This window comes from Podarcis melisellensis (genome assembly GCF_964234715.1).
Source record: "Podarcis melisellensis genome assembly, chromosome: 2".
NCBI classification, from domain to species: domain Eukaryota; kingdom Metazoa; phylum Chordata; class Lepidosauria; order Squamata; family Lacertidae; genus Podarcis; species Podarcis melisellensis.
Genome location: NC_138529.1, coordinates 64,810,991 through 64,831,828, shown reverse-complemented (window position 1 = coordinate 64,831,828; position 20,838 = coordinate 64,810,991). Strand labels below are relative to the sequence as shown.

General features: G+C 40.5%; 1 protein-coding gene across 2 annotated transcripts in view; it reads right to left on the bottom strand.

Annotated features, from left to right (window-relative positions):
- The window catches only part of ITK (IL2 inducible T cell kinase), a 33,538-nt gene that overhangs the window by 11,476 nt on the left and 1,224 nt on the right, over positions 1 to 20,838 (bottom strand). The window contains exons 1-9 of one of the 2 annotated variants that reach the window (XM_081901043.1): positions 19,752 to 20,017; positions 9,344 to 9,448; positions 8,348 to 8,429; positions 7,160 to 7,288; positions 4,469 to 4,509; positions 2,795 to 2,946; positions 2,439 to 2,504; positions 1,576 to 1,630; positions 659 to 738 (exon numbers count right to left, since the gene is read on the bottom strand). In XM_081901043.1, coding sequence (XP_081757169.1) covers positions 659 to 738; positions 1,576 to 1,630; positions 2,439 to 2,504; positions 2,795 to 2,946; positions 4,469 to 4,509; positions 7,160 to 7,288; positions 8,348 to 8,429; positions 9,344 to 9,448; positions 19,752 to 19,889 — 848 coding nt within the window. In that variant the 5' untranslated portion in view covers positions 19,890 to 20,017. Of the gene's footprint in view, positions 1 to 658; positions 739 to 1,575; positions 1,631 to 2,438; positions 2,505 to 2,794; positions 2,947 to 4,468; positions 4,510 to 7,159; positions 7,289 to 8,347; positions 8,430 to 9,343; positions 9,449 to 19,751; positions 20,018 to 20,838 lie in introns of those variants that run through there. The other variant, XM_081901044.1, reaches the window with a different exon arrangement.

The following is a 20,838-nucleotide window of genomic DNA, read 5'->3' as shown; positions in this document are numbered from 1 at the left end:
TCATTATTGTTATATTAATTAAATTTATATCCTGCCCTTCATCTGAAGATCTCAGGGCAGTTCACAAAAAAACACCCCATGATAAAAGCACAAAATAAATAGTTATAACAAAAACAAAACTAAACAATATCCCCCCCCCCAAAAAAAACCCCTCATTTAAAATGCCATGGGATATTAATCAACCAAAGCCCTGGTTGAAGAAGAATGTTTTCATCTGGCACCTAAAGATATATAATGAAGGTGCCAGGCAAACCAGCCTGGAGAGAGCATTCCACAAACAGGGAGCCACTGCAGAAAAGGCCACTCTCTGGACCTGTTAATTTAGTGTGATCAAATTTACATTTACTGATTTGTAAATATAAATATATATTTAGCCAATCTGTCATGTGAAATAAATGCAGGAATTTACAACTGACACAACACTGTGCATCAAGATTTCTGCCGTGACATTTTCAGGGAATAATGTTCCCATTTTTATTACAGTTCAAACACATGTTTTGGGAGGAAGAGAAGAAAACAGAAAGCTGTCATGCTTGTCAAAATATTTAAAGAGACTATCAGTTTTTAAAATCAATATTGTTATTTCCTTTTACAAAACACAAGAAACAAAAACCCAAATAACAGAACCACGGCAAACATCCACTGGGATTTGACTTGCCTCAAAGCCTTTGTGAAAACTGAGACCGTGTATGTGCCAGGTTGCCTTGAATCTCTCACCATGAAGGCTCCTTCCTTACCCTGAAAAGGAGGAGAAAATCAGAGCTGATGAACAGTGATGCAACAGAGGCTTCAGAATCCCTAAACTAAGTGGCTGAAGCCATATCACCATTCCCCCAATTCACATCCCCGCCTGACCTAGAAGAAAGTATAATGGTGCTGGTGCTAAGGCAGGAACTTGGGCTTCTTTTAAAAAGAACAAACACAGGTGGTACAAATATGAGAAATGAAAGAGCCAATCCTCAAAGATGCTTGGTTAGCATAATGTATTATATTTCATCCAGCTTTTTAGAGGAAGGCTGTAGCTCAGTGGTAGAACATAAGGTCCAGGTTCAGCCAGGTAAGGATGGGAGAGACACCTGCCTGGAACCGGTGGTGGAAGGATTACTACTTACAACCCAGCAAATTAAATAATCAGGCAATTCAGGTGACAGAGGATTGGATAGTGACTTTAAAAATCATTATTTTAAATTAATTAAAATAACATCTGTAGCACTACCCATAAGGGGGGGGGGAGAATATTGTAGCATTGTGACAACCTAACCCTCCCCCCAATAAAATTACATTACTAAAACATATAGAAAATACATTGCAAATCACTAGATCAAATTACTATATAAACATAGCTAGATTACTCCTATGAGAAAGCCTGAGTGGACAGACCAAATTTACAATGCCACCATTGTAAAAGCCCATGTCTTATAGGACATGTTGAACATCAGGAGTACATGACGCTACTAAGAGTGTCATTGCATTTCCCCAAGATGTCTCTTTTGCAACATGTTCAAAGTAACCAAAGCATAAAAAATATATACCCAAGAAAAAGAAAAGACCATCACCATAGGGAATTCACTTTACCTCTTCCTTGAGCAGGGCTTCTGCCTTGCTTCTGCTGATACTCTTGTTGTACCACCTGCAATGATCAAAAAGTCCCAGAATGTGAGGTTAGGCTGTATAGCTTTAGCTGTAAACTCCTTGGTCTTGGAGTTATTTGGGTTACCTTCTTGTATTTATGCTGCACTTAAAATGGCACGTGAACTACCATCCATGCTAATTTGTGAAGAACATACTAACGAAATCAGAATTCATTCATCATTACAAATTAAGCAGATTCTGAATGTTCAGCGCATGCAAAAACTGCATGGCTATGGCCATGTCTGGTAAAGGAAAAGGGGAGTTACTCTCCACAATTCAGCAGACTAAATATTCCTTGAAATAGCTTTCTGCCCCTTCAACAGATAATATCCCCTTTCACTAGTTCCACAATCCTGTCTATCAGTTGAACCCTCCCAAACCTGAAACAAATTTACACCTTCATTTGGAAGGTTTTTGTTTTTTTTAAATCTACTTAACTGAATTCTCACCCCCTTGGTAGTAATAATCGCTTGGCCTTAGATCTATTTAAGCGTTTGCCAGCAGGAGTGTCCCATCAGCAGCAAGACGCTCACATCAGCAGAAAGAAGTCAGTAGCCTTTCATGTATTTTCACCTGTACCCTGTACCCTTAAAAATATGCTTTAGGGGCTTTGGGGAACCTCTGGAGGCTGAGACACAGTGCGGGGAAAGAAGAGATTGTTGAAAGGTTCAGCCTCATCCCTGTACCCCAGGGTGCCTTCTACTATGCTAGATCCCAATTCCCTCTGCAAATGGAATCAACTCTTCCATTTGTGGCTAGCTGGGATTCAAGCCAATGTTGTAGCTAAAGAGGAAAAACAATCTTACTCATATATTTGCAGATTTTCTGGTGATTTTTCTACCACGTAGCTGCTTGGTACATATCCTTCATGCCTGTTAAAAACAGAATGCTCTAATATTAGTACACTAGAAACCCAGGCATCTTCCACCCAAAGTATACATGAATTTAAAAGGTTTATAATAGCACTATGCCTTTTAAACTCTCCTTTAGAAAGGGCTATTACTGGTAACAGAGGATAAGCTTCCAAACTATATTTATAGATGGAGTCCAGTAACCATCAATCTGAGCAGGAAGCAGTACAGTCTGAGAAAGCTGTGTAGCTATTAATTCTGTGTCTGCAATTAAAAATAGAAGAGAAACTCCAAGCAAATGGCCTACCTACCCATTTCTATCCTGAACCAACCACCAGTGGACCTCAGAGTTATCAATAACATGGTATTCTTCATTGCACCGTAGTTCCAGCTCCTGAGGATTCTGTGCACTGTAGTCATAAATGGCTATTACTGGAGATTCCTTGGACTCTGCAAATAATCTCTGTACAGAAATAACAAAAAAACCCTCGAATGAGCCACATTAAATATGCGAAATTAACTACAAGAAATACATCTGTATGTTTACCCAGTGTTCTAGCTTGCATGTCACACTTAAATGTGTGAGCTCACTTGCATGTGTGGGCTCTAGAAGATAAGACTGTGCCACTTCACTCCTCCCCTGTCGTTTTGCTGCTGCGCTACACTGACATAAGACTCATGGTTTAGTTCTCTCAGGCAAAGCACAAGCTGTAAACTGTAGGGCAAACCTTGGTTACAGCTGGTGGTTAGTTTGGAGACAGCTGAACCAAAGTTGGACTTCATGTGTGAACCCAGTCAATACTCACAATCTTTCCATTCCCATTTTAGGATGGAAAGATTGCCCAGATTAAGCATATGAAAATAATATTAAAACACCTGCGACTCACGTTACATCATACATGCACTGGAGACACACAACAGTCTTCTGCACGTATGCATGATTTGTAGATTTGAAAGAACTGTATACAGTACTTAAATCCCAAACTATGAAATACTGCACTTCAAAGCTATATACTCATACCTCATGTAACGTTTGCTTCAGGTTGAGCGATTTCAGGTTGTGTCCCGCGGTGACCCGGAAGTACCGGAAAGGGCTATTTCTGGGTTTTGCCGCTTGCGCATGCACAGACGCACAAAATAATGTTACGCTCATGCACAGAAGCAGCAAATTGCGACCTGCGCAGACGTGGGTTGCGCTCCTTTCAGGTTGCGAACGGGCCTCCGGAACAGATCCCGTTCGCAACCAGAGGTACCATTGTACATGGGAAGAAGGACCCTTACTATATTTTCCCAAAGACACAACCAAAATTACTATTTAAAAATGATTACGAGACAAGAGCATACAGTATTTTTCCGTGTATTAGACGAGATTTTTTTTTACTAAAAAATTGTGTCAAAAAACTGGGGTCGTCCAATACACGGGTAGTTGCATGGGGGGGGGGGGAAGCGGCACATCTGCCAGCCAGCCAGTTGGCAGGAGCGCAACTTTCCTCGGTGCTGCAGTGAGCGATAAATGATCTGGGGAGTGTTTCCTGCCCACAGCTGCATGGGGGGAGAAGCTCAACAACTTTGGGCCATCTCCCCTCATTTTCTTAAAACTGAGTCCTCAAAAATAGGGGGGGGGGTCCTTATACATGGGGGCGTCTTATAGACAGAAAAGTATGAATGGATGATAGATAGATGATAGATAAATGATAGATTAGATATAGATATGGATATAGAGATAGAGATAGAGATAGAGATATATAGTGATATAGATATAGATATAGATATAGATATAGATATATTAGATATAGAATTAGATACAGATAGAGACAGAGATACAGATAGAGATATATAGATATATAGATATAGGTATAGATACAGATATAGATATAGAGGTGCTCCTTTGGATACATGCAAATATTATAGAAATATCTAAACATATTTGAATTTTAACAATGTTGCACTTCATCACTATGCCTGTGCCATTTCTTTACACTCACCCAGTTATCCTCTGGAGTTGGGGGAAGAGGTTTCTTGGAGACTAGAAAAAGAAAAAGAAAAGCTTACCAACAATATGATTCATGTTTAGAACAAAGCATAAAGAACAAAAGACAAGCCTGCTGGATCAGGCCAGAGGCCCATCTTGTCCTACATCCTGCTCTTACAGTGACCAACCAGATGCCTGTGGGGTGCCCAACAGCACTCTACTTACCTGCCGTTCCCAGAAACTGGTATTCAGAGGTATAATGCCGCTGACTGTGGTGGCAGAACATAGCCAAAGCGGCTAGTAGCTGCCAATAACCTTGTTCCCCATGAATTTAACCCTTTTTAAAAGCCATCCAAGTTGGTGGCCATCCCTGCTTCCTGTGGGAGAAAGCTCCATAGTTTAGCTAAGCAATGTGTGAAGCAGTGGTTTCTTTTATCTGTTCTGAATCTTTTAACATTCAACTTCTTTGAATGTCCATTCCTAGTGTTATGAGAGAGGATGAAAAACTTCGATCTACCCACTTTCTCTGTACCATGTACAATTTTATAAACTTTCGTCCTGCCGCCTTTTACTCGCCTTCTCTCTAAGCAAAACAGTCCCAAACACTGCAACCTTTCCTCACAGGGGGTGGCTGCCCTTTTTCAAACCTTCTCTGAAAGTAGAAAGAACTATCATAATTCTACAAATCTGGGCAAATTCAAACAGCCACAGGGTGGCTCTGTTTTCACACAGAGAGTTGGTTGCTCTGCAGTTTCTGTTCCTGCAATGAAGCAACTTTCACCACACTTTGCAGTGGCTCAGAGACTGGGCATGGGCATGGGGAAGAATGGTTAATTAACCACACGGCCAGAGGCTTCAGGCAAGCAGACCTGAAGTAGTACTTTCTTACAATCATATTATAGCAAACCTTCATTTGAACCGGCCCAAAGCAAACCTGCAAGTTCTGTCTCTGAGGTTCATATTAACCACTCCCAAAACTATAAATTTTAATGGCATTCACTATTCTCCCCACTTTTGGACCAAGTTTCCATTCCTCCACAATGGCAGTCACACATTTATACAGTGCTGTTATGAAGTTACGTTAAACATGAGCATTGCTGTATGAAACACACTGCCCACTTACTAAGGCTGCCGACACCTGAAAGGTAAAGCTGGGTGAACACTGATAATAAACAACAACAACTATTTATACCCAGCCCATCTGGCTGGGTTTCCCCAGCCACTCTGGACAGCTCCCAACAGAATATTAAAAACACGCTAAAACATCAAACATTAAAAACTTCCCTAAACAGGGTTGCTTTCAGATGTCTTCTAAAAGCCAGGTAGTTGTTTATTTCCTTGACATCCGATGGGAGGGTGTTCCACAGGGCGGGTACCACTACTGAGAAGGCCCTCTGCCTGGTCCCCTGTAACCTCACCTTGCAATGAGGGAACCGCCAGAAGGCCCTCAGATAACAAGTAAGCCCAAGAAGTGTTAAGCCTTCCTGGCCTCACTTCTTGGCTCCAACAGGTCCGACTTGGTATCAACGCCAAGGGATGGGGCTTGTTGCTTCTTCCCATTGGACAGCCCAGCAGTAACTAGGCAGAGCTTTATGCAGCAGGGACTTTAGCGGTAAAGGAACAGGAGCTGTGATGTACAGTGGATCCAGCAAAGAGAGGGTGGAGTAATCCCCATGGAAAATACTCTGTATACTTCAGAGACATGGCTATTCCACATGCTTACAAATACCCTGACACTGGTTAATACCAGGGTAATCACTGATCTGTCTAACACAAGGGAGGGGAACGTTTTTTTCAGCCCAAGGGTTGCTTTTCCTCCAGAAGGGCTAGAGGGGAAAGTGGGCAGGGCAAATCAGTATCTTAATCTCAGGGTCGTGGGTTCAAGCCCCACATTGGGTAAAACATTCCTGCATTGCAGGGGGTTGGACTAGATGACCTTTGTGGTCCCTTCCAAATCTAGAGTTCTATGACTCTTCCTTTTGTACAGCAGCCACACACGTCAGAGGTTTCTACACACTCCTACCCATCTTTCCATCCATGCAAACGAGAGATATCACAGTTCAAGAAGTCATTCCAGCCAGGCTAAAGGAGGGTGTAGTGCAGAGCCAGTGAGTGGGGTGGCCTCGGGGGAAGTCCTGAGGGCCAGACAAATAGGTGTAAGGGCTGCATTTGGCCCCAGGGCCTGAGGTTCTAAAGCCATCAAAATGAAGGGGGGAAACCCCACCCTTGTGTCAAAGCAATAAATAAAACTACAAGTGGAGCAGAGAACTCAAGCAGCCAAAGCCAGCTGCATACTATACGGAGCATACAACCATGCAACTAATTATTAAAGAACAAAGGATTTAGAAGACATTCCATATAACATGTAGCCATTTTGCAGATGGACAACACTGAGGCTGTGGACCTCTAGTGCCAAGGACAACCAGTAAATCTATGCCAGGGGTTCAAACAATAGCATAAACAGATCACTCAAGTGAGTGAGTCAAACCACAGAACACAGACAGCTTGCAATAAGCTTTATGTGTGTGAGCGAAGACTTAATTAAACACAAGGGAGCACTAAACATGGCATGGGATATCAACTGTCAAAGGTGACCAGGTGCTTGCTTGATATCTCATCTAAATTAAAGCATCATACATCAGGGTAAATCATCAATTCAGTACTGATTCAGAAGGGATGAAGACACTTGGAATGAATTACATACCAGTATTGGCTGGAACATACTCCACACAGCCTGTTGCCAGTTTTTCTCCCTGAGCACAGCATCTCCATCTCCCATCTATCCAGAAATTTGGGTGAAACTTTGCCACCAAATTGTTGTTGTTCCTAGTTTCTGGAAAAAGTCGGATGGAAAAATTAAGATTGTGTCAAATTTCCCCAGCCTATCCATCTTGACAACGGCTAACAATCTTTATCGTTACGTGGCGTTCTGATGAAAAATGCTGTTATAGTACCTCCCATATAAACTGCCAGTGAGTGGGAAGGAGAAGGTGTGACAGAAGGCTCAGTGTAGCTGAAAATTACATTCCACATGCAGAGGGGCACATCTGGTCCATCCCATCATTGTGGGCTACAATTGGAAGTGGCCAGCCAGCAGAGATACAATAATTTCTCTTCTTTGGCTAGGCCAAATTTCCAAAAGAAATACAGCTGGATTACTGAATATGTAACAGCTATGTTACATGGAGTGAAGCAACAGATTCCAGACTGCACTATTTTAAATTACCAATGTGGGGATCGTGGTTGTTGCATTTAAAAAATAATAATAATATGTTTCCCTATGTCAAAAGTCCCTAGCATGGACAGAAAATTATTTACTCTAGGTATTTTTATACCATTTCAGTGATAGTCCCTAGCATATGGGGGAATGTGTTCTTGCTGTTGTGTTTACGTATTTACTATGTGAAGGAAGCTTCGGTGCTTTTGCCCACACTGGGGGACAAACAAAAAGATATGACCCCTCATTTGCAGTCTGAAATGGTTCAGTCCAGAGTGCCAGCAACTCACAATTCAGCTTAAAAGTGACAGAAAGACAGCATACGAGCTGAAGCAGAAATTGCCTTCCTGCATGCCCATCAATCAATCAAAAAAATATTATACAAAGGTTTTTGTAGCAGCATTTCTGTCTTTTATATATGTATGCTGACAGCAGGAGAGAGGCTTATAAGCATTTCAGGAGGCAGTTGTGCTCATACTTTACTGGGGAGTAAATCCCATGGAACTCAACAGGACGATTGCACTCAAAAGGAACTCAATAGTAGACATGCAGTATTGGCAGCATATGTGAAAGTGGTTCAAGTGGACTCTGAGTCATTAAGGTTTATGCTACAACAATAGTTTTGATCCTGCTCTTGGAATATTTATTGACCCGAGAGTTTACACTGTGATCTACCTTCTTTCAGAGCCAGCACCCATTTCTGACAGCTCGCTTGGCTGGGAGCAAAGACGTACAGCAGATAGTTGTCATGAAAAATCTACAACATGAAAAAAGGTGCATAGAATAAATTCCAGGCCAATAGGAAAATAACTTACTTCTGACATAAGTACTTAAAAGTACTTAAAAGCCAAAATATGGCATGGATATCTATCTATCTTATCATCTATCTATCATCTATCTATCTATCTATCTATCATCTATCTATCTATCTATCATCTATCTATCTATCATCTATCATCTATCATCTAATATCTATCATATCATCTATCATCTATCATCTAACATCTATCTATATATATATCTGTAGCAGAAATAAATAATTCAATTATTTGCCAAATTATCTCCAGTTGCCTGACTCAAATAAATCACCCATGTTACTCTAATCTGCATGTAGCTCCAAAGCTAACTGCTGCAGAAAGGGTTAGGAATTGTCTTTTAGAAAAGGAAAGCCGACTGAGTTTTTCCTAATGCTGAATTTCCCTCCAGATACCCAAATTCGTTCTTGTGCAGTTAAGAAATAGGAAAATAAACATTTCCCAGATACGTTTAAAAGTGAAAAATTGAGGATTAACGAATCCCCTCAGGGAAGAAGCTCCACAGTCTGGGCACTGTTGGCTACAGAAAAGTCTCTCTGACTCTGGTACTTGTCAAACTGGTTGATTTAGCCCAGCTTAGGTTATGGAAATGATAGGGCTGGACCAAGAAGACACCTTGCTTCCTGAGGCTTAGCCAATCGCCCTCCACCCCACCCCAGGCAAAGTCAAGGTGAAAGGCAATTTAAGGCAAGCAAAGTTATTTGTCATCTAAAATAGAAAACTCCACCTCTTTTGCTTCTCTCTGGAAGCAAAAATGAATTAAATATCTAAGTATTTGCTACCCTTTCATGCCTGATGTGGCTTCATCACTCTGCCTAATAGGACAGCTGGCCCAGAGTCACAAACTTTCACTTACCTGGAAAGGGTATTTATAGTGACATGGAATTGTTATATCACTTTTCACAATTTCTACACACTTTATCTTTGATAGTTCAATTGAGCCCTTTAGAATTCTTTTTTTCTACAAAAAAAGAGATAAAAACAACACAGGATTCAGTTTGTGCCTGTAATTTTTCTAAAGGGTTATGTTATGAAGTAGGCAGTGCCTGTTCTACTGTTAACATTACAGGACCAAGTCTTGGTTATTCCTTCATATCTGAAAAGCACATTGGAAAAAATCAAGGAAAAAACTTATCTATGTTACAATTTTTAGTACCAATGAGAGAGAGAATGCAAAAAGAGATAGAAAGAAATATTAAATCAATCTTCCAAACATGCAATTGCTTTATTTTCTGATCAATATAATCATTTCATCTTGCATTTGCCTTTTTAGGCAGAGATTCCAGGACAATTTCTTCTACGAAGTATAACTCATTTGCCTAAAATCTTCTTCCTAACATGCTAGTTTGAATGGAAAATATAAAGATTACTCTTAATAAACATATTCTTATATATAATAATAATAATAATAATAATAATAATAATAATAATAATAATTTTTTATTTATACCCCGCCCTCCCCAGCCAAGGCCGGGCTCAGAGCAGCTTACAAGCAATAATAAAAACAAGATGAATGATTACAACTTAAAAACAAAAATAAAATACAACATTAAAATAATGGAACATTAAAATATTAAAATGTAGCCTCATCGCAGGAGGAGAAGGAAAAGAAAGGAAAAAAGAGAGAGGGAGGGAATCAAATTGGCTCCAAGCCAAAGGCCAGGCGGAACAACTCTGTCTTACAGGCCCTGCGGAAAGAAATCAGATCCTGCAGGGCCCTGGTCTCATGAGGCAGAGCGTTCCACCAGGCCGGAGCCAGAGTTGAAAAGGCCCTGGCTCTGGTTGAAGCCAATCTAACTTCCTTAGGGCCTGGGACCACTAGGGTGTTGTTATTTGTTATTATATGCAGTTTCAACTAATGTACACATTTATGCAAAGTAATTTCCCCTAACATAACACATTTTTGTATTTTATTTTCAGTATTTGCATTTCTACACACACTTTCCCTATTTCAGCAACAAGATTGCTGACCTGGTCAGTCAGATCATATCTTGCAGTCGCTTCCTGTTCATTTCTGAGTGAAATTCAAACTGATTTTAATCTCCAGCTGCATAAAAGCTTTTCACATTTGCACCTAAGTGATCACTTCCTTCCACAGAAACCTACCTGTTTGTTACGTCTGGCAGCAGAGCTCCTTCTCTACATATCCCTGCCACTCTGTAGGCTTGCATAATAATAATAATAATCATCTTATTATTTATATGCCGCACATTGGACTGGGCTGCCCAGAGAGCCATGTTTTAGACAATTTTTTTTTAAAAGTTTGTATTTTTGTATTTTTACTGTTACTATAATTGCTTTTATATCTAATGTTTTTGATCTGTTTTATTTTTGTTTTATGGCTCTCTTTTGTAACCTATCTTGAAAATCTAGATTTAAATATACATTTTCAAAGAAATTAAAAAATAATGTATCCCATCATTTTCATGACACCTGTCCCCATCTCCATTTTGTCACTTACTATTCTCATTTCCCTCCCATAACCTATTTCCCTCCTATAACCTATCACAAGCCTTCATAGCTTACAAAAATAATTCACTGCAGGAAAATATATATTAGTAGTTGTGAGGTACAGTACTGGCATTCAGCAGCATAATGCATTCAGGAAAATTAGGAAGGGGCTGTGATTAATGTCGATTTTGAAGAACAATATCCCTCCAATTTCAAGTTCTAATTTCAACGCTTAAGAAATAGATACTATTTTATTGAACAAAATTGAACAAAATCTGCACATATTAATGGTTTTTCGCATTTCCAGGGGAAGCAATCTCAGTAGCACTCCTACAATGTAGCAATCACCTACACTCCTACAATGTTGCAATCAGCTACAATGATCAGCTGCCCAGTGTTCCTGGAAGACACACTGGCTGTATTTGCCAGTAATGTGGACAAGCCACAGTGAAGCTCAGGTTCCCAAGCTCCCCTTTCCTCCTTTGTAATGCTAAACCCTCATTTAACACTATGTGTGAACTGAACCATTGCACCCAATACAGAGAAGCAGCAAGACCTTTTGGACACAAGGAGGAAACAGACCAGCATTTTGCAAATCCAAATAGCAACCTTCACAGTCAGTGTTATTTTCTGATTATATGGAGATTTGCTTTTTTTATTTTGAACAATGCACTTGCTTAAATGGCATCAATTATTTTGTGCTGCAGCCATCTTGGCAGTGGGAAACATGGGCAACTGAGCTGCTTTCTGCAGAAGTCTTGACAGAAATAATCTGCAGGTCTCTGTGGATTCTGCCATGACCGTGAAATTAACATGAAGCTGTGAATTGCCTCCAGGCACCCTGTTCTGATTTCCGTACAGCACCTGAATGGTGTCGTGATTGGAAATATTGCCCTGGTCCCATTCTTGACACACTCTAGGATAAGGACTAACTGATTAGAGCAACATGTCTTGGCATCAGGTGCTAGGGCACTCTAGGATCTAATACTTATCTCCTTTCTCAGAGCCTCAAAAACAATGCAAAGCGGGAGAGGATCTGAGCAGCAAAGGCTTTTCGTCTCTTTCACACAGTGGTTTTAGCACTGAAAACCCACAATGCACACACTGTATGTGAAACGCCGCTTAGTGAAACCAAGGAGGCAAAACAACACCTGCATGTTACTCGCATGAATTGCATACAATGAAGCTGTATAATGCATACACACAAAATGCAATAAAATCACATTTGGGCATAAGTAACCTTGGCTAATCAAGAGGGGAAACAGTCTGGCAGAGCTTGAGGAGCCTCACAACAATTAGGATTCTGCTGCAAACAACACTTAAGGTGAACATCTTTTATTAACAGGCATAGGCAAGGTCTGTTCAAGCCTACCTTAACTCTGGTGAAGCAAAAAAAAAGTGGACATTCTAACCCTCTTAGTGCCCACACCACCAAATGACCATATTAAATGTTTTATTAAAAATATGGCATTCTAAATCAGTCAATACTCCTGTGGTGATTTCACACGTGAGGATTAAAACAGCTTTTGCCTAAATCTCTATGTAATGCTAACGTTCAGCCAATATTAAGCAGAATGCAACCAGCCTGGAGGACGGCACTGCCTGATATCGTCCTCCTCCTTAGTCACAGGATGGCTCTTGTAGAAATCAGCAGAGAGGAGGATGGGGACAGAACTAGAAGTGGTTCTGCTTGTCACTGACTCTCAGGTGTTAATTGTTGATGGGTGACATGAAGGTCCCCTGTGCTCTCCCTTCTTAAGGTTCTTTATCTTTAAACCACACTTGGACCAAACAGGCCTTCAAACAGAGAGGTCTTCCAAACAGAGGACTGACGGCCCTTCAAATAGAAGATTATCCCTTGTAAAGTAGGACACACTTCTGATGATGGTGGAACTATGACAAGTGCCCTCCCTCTGCCTATCTTAACACTTGAGGGGGGTTGGTTGGGATAGACGCAGCATTTCAGATATCTGAAGCATAAGTTATTTAGGGCTTTAAACACCAGTGTGAACACCATGGGCCTGCAAACAAACTGGCAATCAACATGGGAAATAACATTTCCCCTTGAGGAATGTTGGTGTTCAGATTGCATTAGGGATTAAAGGGCACATCTCATCTAGCTACTTCACTGGGGAAACCTGCCTCAGACATTGAGAATCTTGACCCAATGTGAACATGGATTCATACAGGCATAAACTAATGGAAATGAATAATGCAGTCCTTTAGTAATGCTCACAAAGAGAGACACACACCCGGCACCGCTGCCACTGCTTCCTCGATTCAATCTCCAGAGGTAACAGAACAGAAAGGAGAAAACAATTATCATTGTCACTTAAACCAGCAGTTATGAATCAGAATGCACACTGGGAGAAGGCCCTTTGAACAGCAAGAGGCCTTTTTACATAGTCACTTTTCAAAGTACAATTGCACTTTAAATTATTCTTGATCTATGTGCATCAAGGTTCAAGAGACAAACAGCACAAGTTATGCATTGTTCCTGGGTCCATACAGACTTCACTGAAGGAAACAGCACAAGAGGAAAGATATACAAAACAATACTTTGCAAGGGGACATCTATATGCCATTTTTGAAAATCAAGGAAAAGCAAATAAAATGAAATTGGCTTTTTGGGAATTGAGGAAGCATAACTAACAGCAGGGGTTTGGTGCAAGGAAGGAAAATACAGAAATGTGTGAGTTATATATCAAAATAGACTCCAGAAACTATAAGAAGCTCTCTCTGTGTGTGCATGGAATTGTCCACCTATTGTGGAAGCTCCTGCATTGACTATAATACACACACACGGTTTTCATAATTGTTAACAAATACAACCTACATACATATACAATGGCACTGTACAAAAATATTGTACTCTAAGACTTTTGATATTTGGAGAAACTGAAATACTAACTATTCAGATAATATTGTTAAAGACACCTCTTGCTCTGCTTAATATCTGAGACCAGGTCTTTATTTGAATTGAAATGATTGTTGTATTCTATCAGTGTTTATGTGTTGTAAACCACTCTGGAATTTTAAATGTTTTAAATAAAATAGGGAAATGTTACTAAATAAACCAATACAAATAAACATGTTGCAGATGCCATGAGGCTTGGAGGGTCTCTGCCCCAAATCATTGAGTGGCGGGGTGGAATGCACTTTGGACAATATCAAGATATGTAATGAAGTTGCGTTTGTTGTCATATGCATTTATGAGAGAGCAAAAAGACCTGGAGAAACAGCAGCTCTGAGTCTCTTATGGCAGCTAAACCTACAAAAGACACAGGGTAAGGTGGCTTTGTTCAATATCGGCAATAAATAGCTGTTTCAGGTGCAGTTCTGTGTCTCTTGACTGTCACCTTTGTTCATTATTGTCTCTGCAGCAATACTATGCTGTTTTACATTCTATTTTACACTGCAGCTGTTGCTATCTCAAAGAATTGTGATGGCAAAACACTTCTAACACAGTAAAAGCATTTCAATGAAACATCCAATAGATTTCATCAAAGGTTTACACTCCTGGCTGACCAAGTGGCTGAAGCCTGGAGAGATGCTTGCTATTAAAAGAGGCAGGGAGAACCACAGTGGATGCAATGGACTAAATTTCTAAATATACATATTTTTGTGCTCTCTGCCACAACGCTCTCCATCGAGAACCAAGAAACTTCAGAATATTTTAACAACCTAGCTCCCAGCCACTGAAACCATCCATGGCATTGTACTGATTTTGTAGTCCGCTTTTTTTATTTAAAAAAAGAGAAGAAAAACCGATGAAATATGTTGCTATTAGGAGAATTAAGAGCTATGTTCTTCCTAACTGCAAAGCTGTGGTCTTCTTAAATGCAAGCTTTGCTATGACTTTTAAAACTCCAATTCTCATCCCTGGAACAGAAAGCTCTTTCTCCTCTCGTGTTTAGTGCATAATTGCCATTAACATTAATGAAAGGTTTGTACATACATCAGGGGAAGAATGAACCTCAGAAAATCCAGCAACAATAAGGATCTGTGTCTTCTAAATTTCATTATACAGTACACAATGAGGGGCCATCTTACCATGAAGTAAAGCGTGCATAATAGATATGTGTTTTCGAGATTGCCGCCCTGCATAAATCCACCAGTGTCTTGTAATCCGTGTCCCTATTATAACATGCAAATTGCTGCTGCAGACAAAACTCTCTCTTTTTCCCTAACAGTCTGATTTCACATATACTGTACTGACATATACATTCCTAACCGTGCGTATGCCAACAGTCTGACTGACAACAAGAATGTGTCCATTAGCGAAGACTGTCTTGCAGACTGCAAATTTGTCAGCAACTTCAACAATTTCAGTTTACTTATTTGATTTTTAAAAGCTGTCTTATCAGCTGAGGGTGGCTGGGGTGAGGACATTTTGCAGTGGGAAAATTGTCAAAAGAAGAGCAAGTTAAGAGGCCCCTAGTTCCCTCCATCATGCCAGTCTTCCTCTTAAAATTGCAGTCTTAGTGTAGGAGAGAAACAAAGTCTCCACGCCCCCCCCCCAAAGAATGGAACCACGTATAACAAACAAAACCTCCACTGCCCCAGAATCACATACCTGTCCCAGAACAACATGCAATGTACACGTAGTTCCGCTATTGGAAAAGATAATTTATTTGGGAAACGCAGTTGGTAAGGCAGCAGTATTGCTCTTTCAGCAGACCTGAGAAATAGGCCGCAAAAGATTTCATTTGCCAAAGTCTGCTATTGGGCTCTATTAAAATCTGAGTTTTGCTACAGGTTATTTGAAGATTAAGAGTCAAAATAGACAGTAAGACTGTCCATAAGAGCATAAGATTAACTTGCTGGATCAAGCCAATGTCCCATCTAGCCCAGCATCTTGTTCTCACAGTGGCCAACCAGGTGTCTGCATGAAGTCCAGCAAGGAGAACAGTATATCTAAAGCGGGGGTCAGCAAACTTTTTCAGCAGGGGGCTGGTCCACTGTCCCTCAGACCTTGTGGGGGGCTGGACTATATTTTGGGAAGAAAGATAAAATGAACAAATTCCTATGCCCCACAAATAACCCAGAGATGCATTTTAAATAAAAGCACACATTCTACTCATGTAAAAACATGCTGATTCCAGGACCATCCACAGGCCGGATTTAAAAGGTGATTGGGCCAGATCGGTCCCCCAGGCCTTAGTTTGCCTACCCATGATCCAAAGGCAGCAGCCACCCTGCTTTCTTATTTTAATAGCATACATTAGGGAGGAACATCTGCATCAGGACTGCAGCATCTTCCCTCATCAGCCATTATCCCAACAAAAAAACCCTCTGCACTAGTGATCCTTCTCCCACACTAAAATAAGTGGGAATTTTCATTGGACACCCTACACCTGCATGCTGCAATCCTGACGAAAATTACCCCTATTCTGCCTTTTTTTATTCTTAAAAACAACAACACATCTAGTGTCTTGTAAATTGTATTCTAACAGTGTAAATCCTAAACATGTTTACATACAAGAAATTCAATGGTGCACAAGGGGTCTTCCCTAGCAAATATGTTTAGAAGTGCACTTTAAAGTGCAGGATCAGGCTATGTATCTTAAAATGTATTTAATTTAATTATGTATTTTATTAGCTTAATACCATGATTCTAAGGGATGCACAACAGGGACAGAGCATCAAATCAGAAAAACACACTTAAAATGCCTGTTGGTTTTTTAAAAAAGCATTTACTGTGCCAGTCATTCCCATTTATTCCATGGCCTTAAATTATACCACAAAACTAGTGTTAAAAAGTGGGTAAGTGTCCTTATATTCATAGATAATGGGTAGTAAATCCCACTGTATTCAACGTGTCTTACTCCCAGGTAAGCAAGCCTAGGATTGCAGCCTAAATGTTGGGTTAAAATAAAGTCTTATATATCATGAGATATATAACAAGATCAAAGGCAAAACATAGTTTCACATTACCAGGGATTAAGGGCCAGATTAGACAATATGTGTGCTTCAACACCCCCACCCCACCCTAGTACAGTTTACCAGCAAAGAGTACTTTGGAGGGGGGGGAAGCATCTAGAAATATATTTCTGTTAGGAAAATCTATAGTCTCTAAACTGGAGCAGTAACATATTCCAGAGCAGGGCCCTCCTATGTGCATTTTCTTCAAAACTAAACAAGTTTATGCACACTTTTTAAAAATGCATTTACTATGAGATATGATTCAACTATAAATCACTCTCTCTTCTCAAGCTGCTATTAGAACTGTAAAGGAAAAAGCATTGGATGTTTTCTACTATGGGATAATACCTTAATAGGGGGTGTTGATGGGAGAAAGGGTTGAGGGTGGAAAACCCTTCTCCCTCCCAGTTCTGCAGCCATAATCCCATTTTTGGTTGCTTTTAAGTTAAACTTAATTGGAAAATCTGATCACATATTCTTCTATGTCTCATCTGTTTTGGCTCTAGGAATCTAGGTAAAGGTAAAAGGACCCCTGACCATTAGGTCCAGTCACGGATGACTCTGGGGTTGCGGCGCTCATCTTGCTTTACTGGCCGAGGGAGCCGACATGCAGCTTCTGGGTCATGTGGCCAGCATGACTAATCTGCTTCTGGCGAACCAGAGCAGTGCACGGAAACCCCGTTTACCTTCCAGCCACAGCGGTACCTATTTATCTACTGGCACTTTGACATGCTTTTGAACTGCTAGGTTGGCAGGAATCTACCTCCATCCAAATTTCTATGTACAGTATATACATAATTTTAAGAGATGTGCTCCTTTCAGGTCCTCGATGGAAGATTCTAATTTTTCTTATCCATTTCCTACTTTTTTCTATGCTATATGCACACAGGCTTGCATCAACTAAGGATGCAAGGAGGCACCAATTTTCATCTGGTCCTGTCCTTGTTGTAATCAGCATTGTTTCTGTTCCACTACAGAAGCTTCTGCTAAAACCTACATTGTTTGTCTCGCTACGGCCAAATTTGACATAATTTCAATACAGTACATTTCAGTAGAAGGGAAGGGAAACTGTAGAAGGGAAACATCAAAAGCAATGCAGAAAATAACACAATTAGTTATAACATTTACAGATTAAAGGGGAAAAAATGACAACAGTGAATACTGCCCATCTTCTCTTGTGTGGTTTCTATTCCTGACCTATGACGAACAGGAAGGCTGTGGCAACTTCCGCTCCTGTTTCCATTTCAGACAGAATCCTTGAGCATAACCACTGAGTCCCACACTGAGCAAAAGATTCCTGCATTGCAGAGAGTTGGACTAGATGACACCTGTGGCCCCTTCTATGATCCCTAGCATCAACTGAGTCCTATCAAACTTAGTGGTGCTAAACAGAGTAGGTTTTAGTCTTACACTGCATAGTTAACCTAAATCTAAAATCTGTGTAGGGAAGTCCTAATTCAGATATGCTGCCCTTTTAACAGCAATGAAAGAAGAAAGCAGCAATGCTGCTCTCACCTCCCAGTTCCAGGGACACCTTTCCTAGAAGTCTTGTCCTTCCTGCTATAAAAAAAGACAGGTTGCAAAGGTATCAATGGGCCTTTGGAGCAGTTGGGGTAGGAAGAGGCACTTACTCTGTAAGCTCTTTAATAGTTTCTCCATATTGGATCTGCCATCTCAAGAACTGAACAAACGTATTAATAATGACATGAGAGCATCCTACCTATTGTCCTCTCCTACCCTGGACCCTAGGGTGTTGCCTAATCAACATCATCAGTACCATATGAAAGAAGAGAAATGTAGTTGTTCCTCTTCTTGCCTGTTCGCTTTATTACCATGTTATCTGCACACAACTCCTGTTACTGCACTGTTCTTTAGGTGTGGTCTGTAGCATTTGAGGGATGAGAGCAGACAAAAGGACTGCAAAAGCTAGGGAAAGATTTTTTTTTCCAGCTGGAAATATAACAGGCAGCACCCAGCACCTTTGGCAAATATGCCAACAAAATCTTAGCACCCTGAGCCTGAACATTGGGTCTGAACTATCTACCTACAATGTTTATCTAAGCTTCTCCAACAACACAGAGAGAAAACAACCATTAGATTTCAATAAAATGGAACAATGACCAGCAAACTCCTTAGAAAGCAAGCAGCTTTTTAGCTGATGACAAAAGCCATGCAGGGGCAGGGAGATGACCAATGGGACCCCCAATAGCAGAAGCTGTAACTACAGGCTAGCTGTTACTTAGTCCCGCTGTGGTATTTTAGCATGCCATATCAATTCTTTCCAAGGATATCCTAATCCCTGAAACAATAGTTCTGTCTGGACAATGAGACTTTGTGTGGTGTTCAAGGAACAGATTTGGGTAATACTTAAATGATGGGGTAGTGTTTGTGTTTTGTGTGTAAGTAAGACTGGTGTCCTGTATGGCTCGGCAGGACTTGGATCCATTTCCGTTTTTTCAGAGCCACAGAAGATAAAAGGCCCTGATAAACGTTTCAGCTTGCAGTTAAAAGACTGCTCTAGAACCCTCAAACCACTGAGAATCAACATTCTCGTATCTACATCAAGCTGTCCGCCTTCTTGGCGTCTATAAACGTACAATGACATACAATGAGGCAAACAATGCTTTTTAAATCAGTTGTGGATGCCTTGAAACAGTTCTCCTGGAAAGGAACAAGCACTATCGTATCTTTATTCAGAACCCTAAAATAAGAATGCATGGTTTACACATAGGACAATTTTGTTCAAACATAATGCAAACACAATCGCTGGGAAAAGCCACTATCGCATAAGCTAGCCCCAGATTACCTCATTCACTCAGTTTCTCCCTATCCCTTCGTTATCCTTTGATAAGATGCTCTGAAAAAGATATGGGAGACAACACACATACCCCAAGACGATGCTCAAAGTACGCCAGCCTTGATTTTGTCAAAACGAAGAATCGTACTTTAAAATTGGAGGGAGACGTCCTTCTCTTTTGCTGAGACTTTTTGATAAGCTCTTCTTCAAGAAGAACACCGTTGTTCATTGTTCATCAAGTAACAGGGGCCCTTCCAGGATGGAAAGGCACCGGCCCCAATACCAGAGCACATAAGCCTGGGAAAGAGAATTCATGTGATAGACACCGTTGTCTTTCACAAAAGTGGATGCAAAAAGCAGCGTAGGTGCTTATCTTTCCATCTGTCATTCAGGCAGTGCTGCTCAGCTAGCTTCCTTTTTGATGTAAAAACCATAACCACATCCTTTCATACACTGTCACCTGAAAAGTGCACACTATATTATTTTATATGCTCATAGAAAGGGAGGTGGAAATGAATAAGAAAAAGAAAATGGAAAGGTAAATCAGGAACCGAATTTTTTTAAAAAAAGCCAAGAGAAAGTCGCTTACAATTTACCTAATAAACACAATAATAAGAAAGGAATGAATGCGTAAAGCACAAACATTAGGTCTGATGAAGTCCACACCTGCTATTTAAGTAACTGATAGGTCTGATGTTTCCATAGACAGCCCTTTAAACTTGCATGTCTTGCTGTCATCTGAGATTTATTAATTTATTGTATCAGGCATGGCCTAACTTCTCAATATCTCACCAAATAAGATTGTTTAGAAGACCTTTCCCAAGACTTAAAACTAAATGGGACATATTTGAAAAGGGTCAAAAGAGATATATAGCCAGTTCTATAGCATTATCTTAAAAAGTAGAGACATCACCTTGCCAACAAAGGTCCGTATAGTAAAAGCTATGGTTTTCCCAGTAGTGATGTATGGAAGTGAGAGCTGGACCATAAAGAAGGTTGATCGCCGAAGAATTGATGCTTTTGAATTATGGTGCTGGAAGAGACTCTTGAGAGCCCCATGGACTGCAAGAAGATCAAACCTATCCATTCTGAAGGAAATCAGCCCTGAGTGCTCACTGGAAGGACAGATCGTGAAGCTGAGGCTCCAATACTTTGGCCACCTCATGAGAAGAGAAGAC